The sequence below is a fragment of the Pollicipes pollicipes genome, unplaced genomic scaffold (genome assembly GCF_011947565.3).
Source record: "Pollicipes pollicipes isolate AB1234 unplaced genomic scaffold, Ppol_2.1 Scaffold_7231;HRSCAF=8579_pilon_pilon_pilon, whole genome shotgun sequence".
In the NCBI taxonomy this organism is placed as follows: Eukaryota; Metazoa; Arthropoda; class Thecostraca; order Pollicipedomorpha; family Pollicipedidae; genus Pollicipes; species Pollicipes pollicipes.
Window position 1 is genome coordinate 12,572,722 of NW_023597034.1, and position 11,778 is coordinate 12,584,499.

General features: G+C 54.9%; 2 protein-coding genes across 2 annotated transcripts in view; both read right to left on the reverse strand.

Annotated features, from left to right (window-relative positions):
- Positions 1 to 575: 575 nt before the first annotated feature.
- On the reverse strand, positions 576 to 4,986 carry LOC119110672 (prostaglandin reductase 1). The gene is made up of 3 exons (XM_037234568.1): positions 4,879 to 4,986; positions 2,842 to 3,087; positions 576 to 2,100 (listed from the first exon to the last, which is right to left on the reverse strand). Exons 1-3 carry the CDS (start codon positions 4,944 to 4,946, stop codon positions 1,296 to 1,298), a joined length of 1,119 nt encoding a protein of 372 aa, XP_037090463.1. The 5' UTR covers positions 4,947 to 4,986; the 3' UTR covers positions 576 to 1,295.
- A 3,556-nt stretch (positions 4,987 to 8,542) lies between these two features.
- Positions 8,543 to 11,778, reverse strand: part of LOC119109561 (uncharacterized) — a gene marked incomplete in the record, with an annotated part of 10,471 nt that continues 7,235 nt past the window's right edge. Inside the window, 2 exon segments of the mRNA XM_037233233.1 lie at positions 8,543 to 10,503; positions 11,013 to 11,156. Coding sequence (XP_037089128.1) covers positions 10,381 to 10,503; positions 11,013 to 11,156 — 267 coding nt within the window.

The following is an 11,778-nucleotide window of genomic DNA, read 5'->3' on the forward strand; positions in this document are numbered from 1 at the left end:
TTTTATACTATCCAGTTGATGCATCAGTATTTACGTCCAGGAATGAGAGCCTCCCTGCGTTTTTTTTCAATACTAAAGCTGGGAATGGACCCATCCTCCAATGCGCTGGGGATGCTCGCCGCGCGCATCAACAAAAATGTCATCGATGTGACGACAGGATGTGAATGCCTGTAGTCCCATCTCAGCCATACCTTGTGCCACGATGTGTCACATGCAGACGTGGACAAAGAGTACGCCCCGAGAAGAGCCCGTAGCGATCGTTCCCCACATCCTCGAAATCTGCACGAAAGAGCACCGTACCGATGTCCGGAAGGAGGTCTGTTTTATCAGCTTGATGGCGTAGCTTGCCGCAGTTTTGCCACCCTTCTCCCTGTGAGCGCTGTTTAAAGCAGCGTTGCCATCGTCGTGGACGCCGTCTCCTGCGTAGCTTTTAGCGAAGCGTCAGGTGGTCGGTGGCGTCCCCTGCCTCTTCAGCGTGATTTGGTTCATGGCTGGTCCCTTAGGATTTTGCGACCAGTTGGTCGTGCAGAGGATAGAAACTATAGTTTTGTAACGTGAGTAGAAACATGTGAACAATCTGTTGGCGTCCACTTTATTTTCCACCACCAAAGGATCCGTTTCCTGTTTGTAACTCCTAAACAATGAACCATACACCAGAAGCGCAGATGAAATAGACCTTATATAAAACAGTCTCTATCATAGATGATGATGCCTACATGCGTTCTCATACTCAAATACCCTGTAACTTTATGCGCCCATAACTGCAGAAGCGGTGAAAGCAAAATTCCTACACGCATAGTGAGACAAGTTGTGGCGTATTTGCGCCGTCTTCAACGCACTGTAACTGCACGATGTCATTAAGCCAATCGTGCGCGTCCTGTAGCTGGCTCTGATCTTACACAAGGCAGGGGTGTGTGCAGGATTTCATATGGGGAACACAACTTTTATACTGAACACCGAACTTAGCGCGCGCGGGGTCCTGGGTGCCGCAAAAAAAAAACAACACCGTCGCATCCTCTCGGTGTTGTCATTTTTACGTATTTACCGGAAATTTCTTACCGTCAGCATTTAGTCACATACATATTAATACATTCCATGCATTTGATATGGAGGTGGCATATGCCTACCGGGGGGGGTACTACGAGTTTACGCTCCTGCATTACAGCGCGGCAACCACGTAGTGTGTTGAAGCGTATCGCAAGGAAATAAAACATACAAGCATGCAGAAACGGATTTCAGCACAGTTTTGCACCTGAGTACAATTTCCAGGTTCCTCACAGACGTCACGTGCTCGCTTAGGCGCGAACCACCATCTTCCCGGTGTTCTTGCCGGCCATCATGTCCAGCAGCGCCTGCGGCATGTTCTGGAAGCCGTCTGTAAAGGTCTGCTTGGCCTCCAGCTTGCCCTCGGCCACCCATTGCGCCAGCTGGGCGCGTGCCGCCTGAAATTTCTCCGAGGCCAAGTCCTGTGAGAAGTACTGGAATCCCGTGATGGTCAGCTGCTTCATGATGATGGCCAGCTCAGGAAAGGGGCCGCTGGTGGCCGCCGTCTTGTCGTTGTAGCCGCTGCTGGCGCCGATACAGGCGATCCGGCCCTTGTCGGCCATCTGCTGTACCACTGTGGCAGAGAACTTGCCGCCGACGGCGTCGAAGTAACAGTTAACGCCATCGGGCGCCGCGGCGCGCAGCGTCTCCGCCAAATCCTGCGTCTTGTAGTTGAACGCCTCGTCAAACTTGAGCGTGTCCTTGAGCCAGGCCACCTTGTCATCGCTGCCGGCATACCCGATGACACGCGCGCCCAGAATGCGGCCAATCTGGCCGACCACCGAGCCGACGGCGCCGGCGGCAGCGTTCACCACCAGCGTCTGGCCGGGCTGCGGCTGCAGCAGGTCGTGTACGGCGCAGTAGGCCGTCAGGCCAGTCATGCCCACCACGCCCAGGTAGTGGGAGTAGGAAACGGGCGCGGCGGCTGGTAGCGGCACAACGGGCGCGCCGCCCGGCCGGCCCGTCTCCGGCGACACCACCGACCGCTCCCGCCAGCCAGCGGCCACCAGCACCCGGCGACCCTCGGCCAGCGTCGGACAGCGGGAGCTCACCACCCTGCCGGCGTGGCGGGGACGGCTCAGAGGGGTGCGGACAGCGAGAGCTCACCACCCTGCCGGCACGGCGGGGACGGTTCAGAGGGGTGCGGACAGCGGAAGCTCACCACCCTGCCGGCGCGGCGGGGACGGTTCAGAGGGGTGCGGACAGCGGGAGCTCACCACCCTGCCGGCGCGGCGGGGACGGTTCAGAGGAGTGTGGACAGCGGGAGCTCACCACCCCGCCGGCATGGCGGGGACGGCTCAGAGGGGTGCGGACAGCGGGAGCTCACCACCCTGCCGGCATGGGGGGGGGGGCGGGCAGAAGATTACATGGCTCACCCTGCGTGCAGGGGTGCGTCAGAAGGGTGTGGAGGTCGCCTTATTTGCCGGTGGTGGTTCAAAAGGCAGGTTTTCGATTAGGCTTCACCTTAGTTATGTGATAAAATGCCAATCTGTTATTCAATCCCGAATCGAACAATGTGCTTGAGCATACAGCCTTTCGGTGGATAGACATACTCCCCGACAGTTATTCCTGTTGTGTTTACTCGGTGTTCAACCGTTCGCGCAGTAGCATGGTTCATGGTACCCGGCTCCGTTATATATATATATATATATATATATATATATATATATATATATATATATATGCACATATTTTTATATACATAAACAAAACGAAAACATCTCCAACCAGTGGAAGAGCCACGAGGCTCCAGAGGGCGAAGTTGCCTGCGTCGTCGGTGCGGTGTGCTGTACTCACTTGGCCACCTGAGCGCCGGGCATGGGCTCTCCCAGCGGGAGCTGTGAGGCAAACGCCCGCATGTACGGGTCAACGCTGAGGAACTCGGCCTCCAGCAGCACGTCACCCTCCTTCGGCTCCGGCAGCGGCTCCTCCTTCAGCTGGAAATCCGACGCCTTGGCCGGGCCGTCCGGCCGCGTCGCCAGGCACCACACTCGAGCTGACATCTGGCGGACGGGCTGACAAGGTAGCGGACGAACCTCCGATCTGCCAGTGCGCAGCAGAGAGATTAGGGATTCTGCCGGCTGTCCGCGCCACGGGAGCTTTAAAAGCTTCGGCTGGTGGCTGAACGGATATGTGTGAGATGAGAAGTATTTGAGCGACACAAGCAACAGAGAGAGAAAATCACCACAAATGAGAAAGCTGCGCCGCTGGTGGGTTTCCTGAGCCCGCCGAAATAGCCAAGCTGTTCCATAAAATAAACGGATGCTTTCATCAGCTCTTTCGCCTATTGTGCGCTGGTGTCTCATACCAGGTGCATCAATGACTTACGTGATACGAGTTCGGGCTGTGCTTTGCTTGTTCACTGCAAAGAGTTACGGTGACTTTGGGGTTTTCGTCCTTGTTTTCGTCCGTGGTTGGCTCACGCTCGTGTGATAAGCACCTACCAATCGCCTCCCGGCGTCCATCAACACCCGTCCATTATCGTCTAACTGCACTTGGCTATACTCGACGGCAAGCACGCTGCTGATCAGCATATTTTCTTTTCATCACACAAATAATCTTTAACGTCAATCGCCATAAAGACGGGTACCAACATACTGACACGGTAAAAAGCACAGAATTGTACTGCCCGATGAGGGAAGCTAAGCCTGTGGTAATATAACAAGAGATATCCGTTATGTCAGACAAGCATGATTTTCGTATGAAACGTGTGTCTAGAACGTTCTCCACTTTGCGACCCTGAAACCGAAGCCGTTTTTGAAGCGTCTTTTTCCACCTGGGCCTCGATTCCACCTGGCACGCGACGCCAGGCCGGCGCGGCGGCACGGACACAGCGGACGGTCCGCCGAGTCCGCGAACTTTCCGCCCGTTCGCCCACCGTCAGTGGACCGTCCGCTCGTCACGCAGCGGACCTATGACACGCCCGACGGTCTCGTCTTTGAATCTCGGCCGGACGTCCGCATCGCTGATGTGACGGGCGCCAGCCGGCTGGCGGCGCCGCGGGGACCGGGTGAGCGCAGGAAACCGCGGTCCACGCAACGCAGCAGACAAAAAGCTAACAGAACAAAAAGCCGGCCGCACATTCCTATGTTTGTCGATGGAGCGGTGTCTCTTTCGAGTTTGATATGCAGTTTTAAACGGGAGGAGAAACTGGCACAATGCAAATGCCGAATCATTACAGAGCCGCGACTATTTTTCTTTTTTTCTGCTCATTGTTGATTTTGAGGACATAAATTACATATATATATATATATATATATATATATATATATATATGTGAGTGTTTGTACTTATATGTATATATACACACACACACATATATATATATATATATATATATACATATATATATATATATATATATATATATATATATATATATATATCATACTTCATTTGACTGTCAGCAAGGTTACATCGACCTGTCCTCGTCTGGTTCTCCTAGCGCACGCGGCTCACTGCGGTGTTGGGGCAGCATAGAGGGTGTCCAGGTGTCAATACGACTGTTCAACGGCTGCGGCGGATGGGGACAGGTGGTGGAGGCGGAGCAAACACCACCCGTCCGCTCTGCCCCCCCCCCCCCCCCCCTCCTGCACTTCCGCCTATAGCAGAACAGAATCAACGAGTCGACCGAGGTTATCTCAGCTATCAATCGCTCTGTGCAGCCAGCACGTGTCGACTGATGCATATCTGTCAAGTGAACCGTGGCTGCCTCGCCCCGAAGCCAGCAAGCCTTAGCCGGTGAGCAGTCACCAAGTGAACAGCAACCCTTGTCGTTTGTCTCCCCTGACATGCAGAAAACGTCAGCGTGATAACCGCAGAGTCGCTGCTCACCTGGTCGCGCTCCTCAGCAGCGAGAGGCTCACTGCGCGGCCAACTGCTCCACCCGCTCTGGCCCACATGGCTGTCCCTGCGCCGGCCGCTCCGGTGGGGGCGCCACTGTCGTCGCGTCGCCGCCGGCCCCGGCCCGAACACGCTCGGCTGGGCGGCCGGCAGCCGGCCAAAAACGCCGCCCCTCGCCCGTCAAATTATAGACGACTCTCCCGGCCGCCGGCGCCATGAGCGGACCCAGCAGCACACCAGGGGAGGAGCGCCACGGGACGGGCCTTCACCGTCGCTACGGCCACTGTGTCTCTTCTAAAGCTAAGCAATTGTGGAGCTCCGGCATTGGTTAGCTTCAGCAGCTCCAGGGCCAGTATCTCAGCTTTCACACGAGTGCATTGGAACGGATTCGACCATCCCTGGAGCAAGCAGAACTGAGCCGACCACTAAGACGCATGGAAACGCCGCGGCGAGAGCACACTGAACCGATCCGCCCCAGCCCACGCCAGCTTTCTACCCACGAATTCGGGATGGTGGCTGACCGAACCGGCTCGACTCGACGCGGGTTAACCCAACGGGCTTCTGTCGGGCTCGTTACAACTGTTCGGAGCGTGCTCCGTCAGAGCGGACCGGGCTGCTCCCCTCTTGACCTGGCATGAGTGTACGGCCGCTGGGCTGGCGCCGCTGTCGACCGGGTCAGCGAACCGCATGGGAGCCCGGGCGAAGCGTCCGGCTAATTTATACAGGAATTCGGCGCCGGTTACGCCACGCACCTGTCATATCAATGACAGATCCCCACTGGCTTGGTTTCCATGCCAATAACTGAGCCGCTCGCCGCTTGTTCTAGTGCTGACAAGTTATGAACAGGGCCGGGACACAACGGCAGCAGTTTGCCCTGGGTCGCAGGACCGCGCTGAATATGTGCGCCAATATGTGTGCCGAATGCTGGCTCGGCGGCTGCCAATCCGTCCCTCAGCGTACTGCTAACCTCGGCTAATCTCGCACCGGAACGCCCTATTCGGACCAGCTATATTCCCTCCATCGCCATCCCTATGCCGATTTCTCAAGTTCCATCACACCCAATGGTAACAAGACGCATGACTTTTCATATGTTCTTACAGACGTTTAAGTTGTCTAGATTAAAAATAAGCAGCACTTCGACCAGACTGAAATGTTAGCCGATTTTGAACTCCCCTAGTGTGCCCTCGGCGCACGTCTGAGCTGGCTGCGCACCGGTCCTTCGGTCAGGGGCTTCTGCCGCACTCTCTTCGCAATGTCCAACCAAGTGCCGCCTGTTCGCTGGTCTGTGGTTAGTCGGAGGACGACGCCACCCAGTCCACACCTCAGTCCCACCACCAATGCGCTGATAATTCTTCGCTGTAAATGTTGACTGATTCGTTCGTTGTGCAGGCAGTCTGACGGTACCGTTTGAGCGTAACCAAATGATCGTTAACGTAGTTCGATAATATCCACGATCTCGTCTCGTGTCGCAACGAATGTGCTGGGGAATGCTACTTTAAAACGCAAAAACTGCCGCCAACGTGCCTGCAAAAACACTGAAACTTGCCGCTGATTTACCACACGCCCGGGAGGCTGGTTGAATACCCTTCGCTCGGGTGGGGGTTAATTTGACCGCTCTCAGGTCTCGGAAGCCAAGATGGCTACAGATGACGAATTCACAGGGTGCAATGACTAGCACGTGAAATCACTTGTCAAATTTTAAGGTTCCTCGGTCATGACCTTCGCATCAAATAAGGTCAAATAAGGTCAAAATCGATTGATATCCCAAAGTGTCCCGGACCCTTCATGCAACCGTCGTTAAGATATAACTGTCCTTATCAAAAGGTCGATGGTGTGCATGCAGGATCAGTGACCTTTCTGACCTTTGAAAGGCTAAGGTGACCAAAAAACAAAAAAAAGCTGCTATTTTTCATTGAAATAAGCGTCAGGGATTACACTGGAGATATGTTCCTAAAACAAATATGTTGGCTCTGGTCATTTTAGGTCAGTAAGCTAATCTGGCCTTTAAAAAGTATATTGAACATGTCTGTCGCGGCCCCTGGCATTAACAGATTCGAAGCGACCACCAAAAACTGTCTCTTTAAGCAAGCTCTCTACGGAATTTCAGTAATTTTAAATTCAATTGGCTTCTTGCAGGAGCTGTCTCAGAAATGATGGACGTCAGATGCCTCAGATCTGGCTTTGTCCAACACTCCATTGTCGTACTAGGTTGAACGATTCCCTAGAAATGGCCTGCGCTAGCTCGCCACAGGTGACTTGGACTTGCCACAGGTGAACGACCTGACACGTACATCCAATTTTTTTATACCAGAAGGTCCCCTACTCAATCGCCTACAGCTATGCAAAGTTTGCGGCGGTTACGCAGCACAGTTCGGGAGCCATAATGGAAGAGCCTTTGGAGGTCAAATTAGTCAAATTGACCCTCACCCGAGCGTGTGCTAACCGTCACCGGATTCTGTACGCCTCACGAGACGTTCCATGCAGCCCAGCGTCGAAGGACACCAGTGAGGGCGTCACATTCCGTCGGCGATCACGCTTCCCTGGAACTGACGGCGCCGGCCACGGACAAGCCACACTCCAAACCGCATCGCCTCATTCTAATTTCAAGAAGGTGCACACCATCAGACAAGCTTGAGCAGGAGGGGGGGGGGGGGGGCACCCCTGCACGATTGAGCGAGGCGAGACAGTCCGGTAACGCGGCCGGTGGCGGCGGCGGGCGCGAGTTTCGCCGAGTCACCGTCTGGAGCTGCATCATGCCGCGCTGCAGCCGTGCAGGGTCGCCTGCGGCCGGCGGCAGCAGACGAGCCGTGCCGCGCTCGGCGCCCGCGCAGCTCACGGGAGGGGGAGGGGGCAGTCACGTGTCTGGCCGCACCAGGCTCAACATCCGGGCGGCTCCGGGTGGGGGTAGAGAGCGGCCACGAATCCAACCGCACACGGCTGGCTTGGCCGAGCGGACGGGAGGTGCTGGCTGAGCCGTCGGCTAATGTCGCGCCTTCTGCTGAGAGTACGTGGAGAACTACGACACCATCGGTCCAGCATACACGGCTCAACGCGTCACAAGCCGACCGGGAGGTCGTAACGCGCCTCGACAGACCGGCGCTGTCGCGCAGCTCAGCCGCCCGGAGAGTGGCGACTCCATAAACGCGCAGCCCATTAACCACTCGTAATTGGTAATCGATACTGTCAGCGAACACAGGTACCAACGGCCATGGTGCACAGGTGCAGCACGGAAGGCACTGCGTGTAGAACGAACGAATCCCATGACATTGACGTTTGTGTTACTGACCGTCGTTTGGTTCGGTAGACAATGGAACTCTGTGTGGGTTTCCCTGCATCAGCACGCAGACAAGGATGTTATTTGCCTGTTGATTCAGCACTCGTACTACTGCTGGAACTATCAGTCGAATCTCTCAAGCCAAGAACCGCCGCCAGTTCATGCGGTGGTCAGCATATGGCGACATCGGGCATCGGCCCTTGCCACCCTGATGTGAGACAACTGCTAAGCACACTCTGGAATTACGTCACACACTTCGTTGTTTTTACTTACAGCAAATGATCCACTTTATGTACTGTTGTTCGTGACATACCAAGTACGTGAAACCGTCCTAAGGAACCAACAAAGTAGTTACCGAGTTAGTAGTTAGTAGTTCCCATGGAATATGTACGTTGGTGTATTTGCTCCCGTAAGAAAGTAAAACACAGCGTCCCAAAACCAGCGGGTACGTTTGTAGCAATATCGATAGATGCTGAAGCGCAGTAAACACCAGCCAGTTTACCAGAAGCGAACACACGCACCAATGGCCTTGTTGCGCAGGTGCAACACGGGAGGCACTGTGTATAGAACGGACAGCCAGCGTAAAAACGGCACCGGTTCAGTTATTGTCACATGACGCTGTTAAGCTGGGCTAAGAAGGATGAGGGCGACTGCTCTCACGTTAAAGGCACGAATTCTGCCGCTCCGGAGCGCTGTGAAGCCGGTGCGCGCTTGTCGTTGCACCAAAATGCACCGATCAGGCGACCCCGACCCATTGTGGGCAGTGCACACGACTGGGACGGCCTGGGCGGGAGCGCGTCATCATAGCAACCCAGCAAACAACAACACTGACTAACTCAGCATTAATTCAGAGCCAAAAAAGGTTCAATACGCGAAAACGAAGAGACTACCTGGCAGGCTACATGTCGCAATACCTTGGCTCGAGTGAAAGAACATTGATTTCCTACAGTGGACGATGCTCAATGGTCCGATAGGCACGCGGAGACATTCAGTCACAGAAACACGACAGCTGTTGGTTAAGAAAACGGGTCGACAACGGACAAAATCTAATCAACAAAAATAACCTCCCCGTATTCATGACGCACTAGCCTGGATTGTTAGCATATATTAGCACCCTTCGGACGGCTCAAACATGAACACCCGAGAACATGGCAATCAACCCACATCAACCCGCAATGTTCACATCTTTGGTAGCATTCAAGCGCCAAACCACAGCAGCAATATTCGCCGACACAAAATAACTTATTACGCACATAGCTCAGAACGAAACACCTCAATTAGACGGCGCGGACCATGGCCCTGCGGCTCTGTTGTCTTGAGACGGCGCGGACCATGGCCCTGCGGCTCTGTTGTCTTGAGACGGCGCGGACCATGGCCCTGCGGCTCTGTTATATTGTTATCGGGATACCGTGACGTCACCAGCGTCTACTATAATCACCAAAGCTCTGAAGCCGTGCGACATTATAGTGCTAGGTCGCGCGTTAGTGGTTGAATGGAGAATATGTGCTAAAAAGTTCCACAGATTGGACAGGCCTGCAGGTAGACGCACTTACAGATGCCCACCGATCCGTGCGCTCCAACACGTCAGTGACATCGATGACGCCGCGGTTTACGTCGCCGTTTTGTCGTGAACGCGAACGTTGGGCAATAGTTTCATTTTAACCGTCCTAACCTTACGAAGTACCGCCCGAACGGGGAGCGCGAAATTATACATAGCCATTCGACGTGACGGCTTGTCGTGCAGGGACCTCGTACATAATCCTGTCACAATTACAGGCGACGCTTCATACGGCCTGGCCCTCAAATGCAGCCAATTCCCAGGTGGAATGAGTTGGCCGTTTCAGCTTCTGTCTACGACCGCGCCACTACCCCTGAGGATAGTCTGTGACACATAGCTCAGGTGATTTTCTGGTGCTTCTGCACTACTCTAGCTTCCACTTTTGATTGAAAATCATTCAATTTCGTGACACGCAGACAACAGATGCAAGGCCCTGTCGGCGAGCTACGCATCAGAGACGAACCCCGCACGACGGTTCGTCCTGATTAGGGCCGATATCGTGCCTGGTGAGGGCCGTGACGTGCCGGCGCAAGCGACCGTCGGCGGGGACCGCCTAGCTGTGTCGACTGACGCGCCTGGCCGACTCGCGGCCTCCCGAGCCCTCTCGGCAGCCGCCGGTGACACTCCGGCACGTGGCGCCGGCGCCAGTCCCGCTTGGCCGCTACTTGGCGTTGTTGGTCCAGTCGTACGGGATGTAGATCACCTTGTAGCCACCGGCCTGCAGCAGCTGCTCCAGCCTGGCGGCCTTGTCGCCGGAGAGATGCTTCAGCACCCAGCGCAGCACCTGCCGATGACGGCATCCGGTCAGACGGGTCCAAAAACGACCGCCATCCGGACATAAGCCCGCCGGCTGTCACAGGTGCGTCGGCCACGGCCACGGCGGCAGCTACACCCGCGTGCACTGCCACACTCCTCCAAATCACCATCACGGACGCGCAGTCCTATTCCGCAACATGTATTACGATGGCCCGCACCGCTCCAGTCGCGCCACCCCGGAAGACGGGATTTGAGAACCACTGGTACCTTAGGTTCGGAGGAGGCGGAGCTGAACGACTGTAATGTTTGCTCGGTACCAGAGAATGCTGAAAGACTTTCATCACAAATACCGGCGTGACACGAGCCAGCCAGTGATCTACTCACAATCACTTTGGCTAATGCTTGTGGAAAATGAATCTCCCTACGCTTTTCACCACAGGCTCCCACTGGTCACAAGCGTGAAGCCTGTCCTGCCCAGCGTTCGTCCCGCCCACGACGGCCAAGCCCCGCTCTGTCCGTGTGCGGGCGCCGGCGCACCTGTTCGTCCGTGTCGCCGAAGTCGGAGCGATACCACTTGAGCAGGGTGGAGAGGTGCACCTGTGCCTTGGCCGGCTCCACGCACACGCCGTCGTCCGTCTCCAAGTAGGCGGCCGCCGCCAGGTCCAGCTCCGACTCGATGTTCTGTCGGCGAGCGGCGGGTCATGATGCGCCGGCCCGGAAAATCACGAGTCAGGCGACAGGGTCGGTCGATACGGGAGCTTTACACGAGACGGAGCAGAAAAAAGGGAGGTCCCATCGACACTGGCACGAGTCCAGCAGTGCTTGTCACGTCTACGTCTACGTCATCGTATTCAAAATATAAACAACCAATCAAATTATGGTGATAGTAGATACGATTTGGGCTTACCGATATTATTAAACAAAGTCAAACAGACAACGAAAACTACAGGGTCACAACTGTGTCTGATTCTGTTCCATGGGTATCGATTCCGATTCAGAAATACAGCGCGTTGCTTTGGTTCCGTCTCAGAATCAGACCAGCAAGTCACAATTGTGAAGGCACTTTAATTCTCAGACGTGGAGGTAAGACGACACTTCGGACCGAATCCGGTGGAACCGATTCCGATGACAGCAGTTCAGGAGATGGAGTATTTACGCAATATGTGCTACATTATAGCTAGCAAGGGACTCCTAATAGGTAGACAGCGACAAACCCGGTGTTTTGTGAGTGCATTTATAAACACTATCAGGATAAATATATCTGTAATGTCCGAGCATACGTATCAACGTGAGTCGAATCATC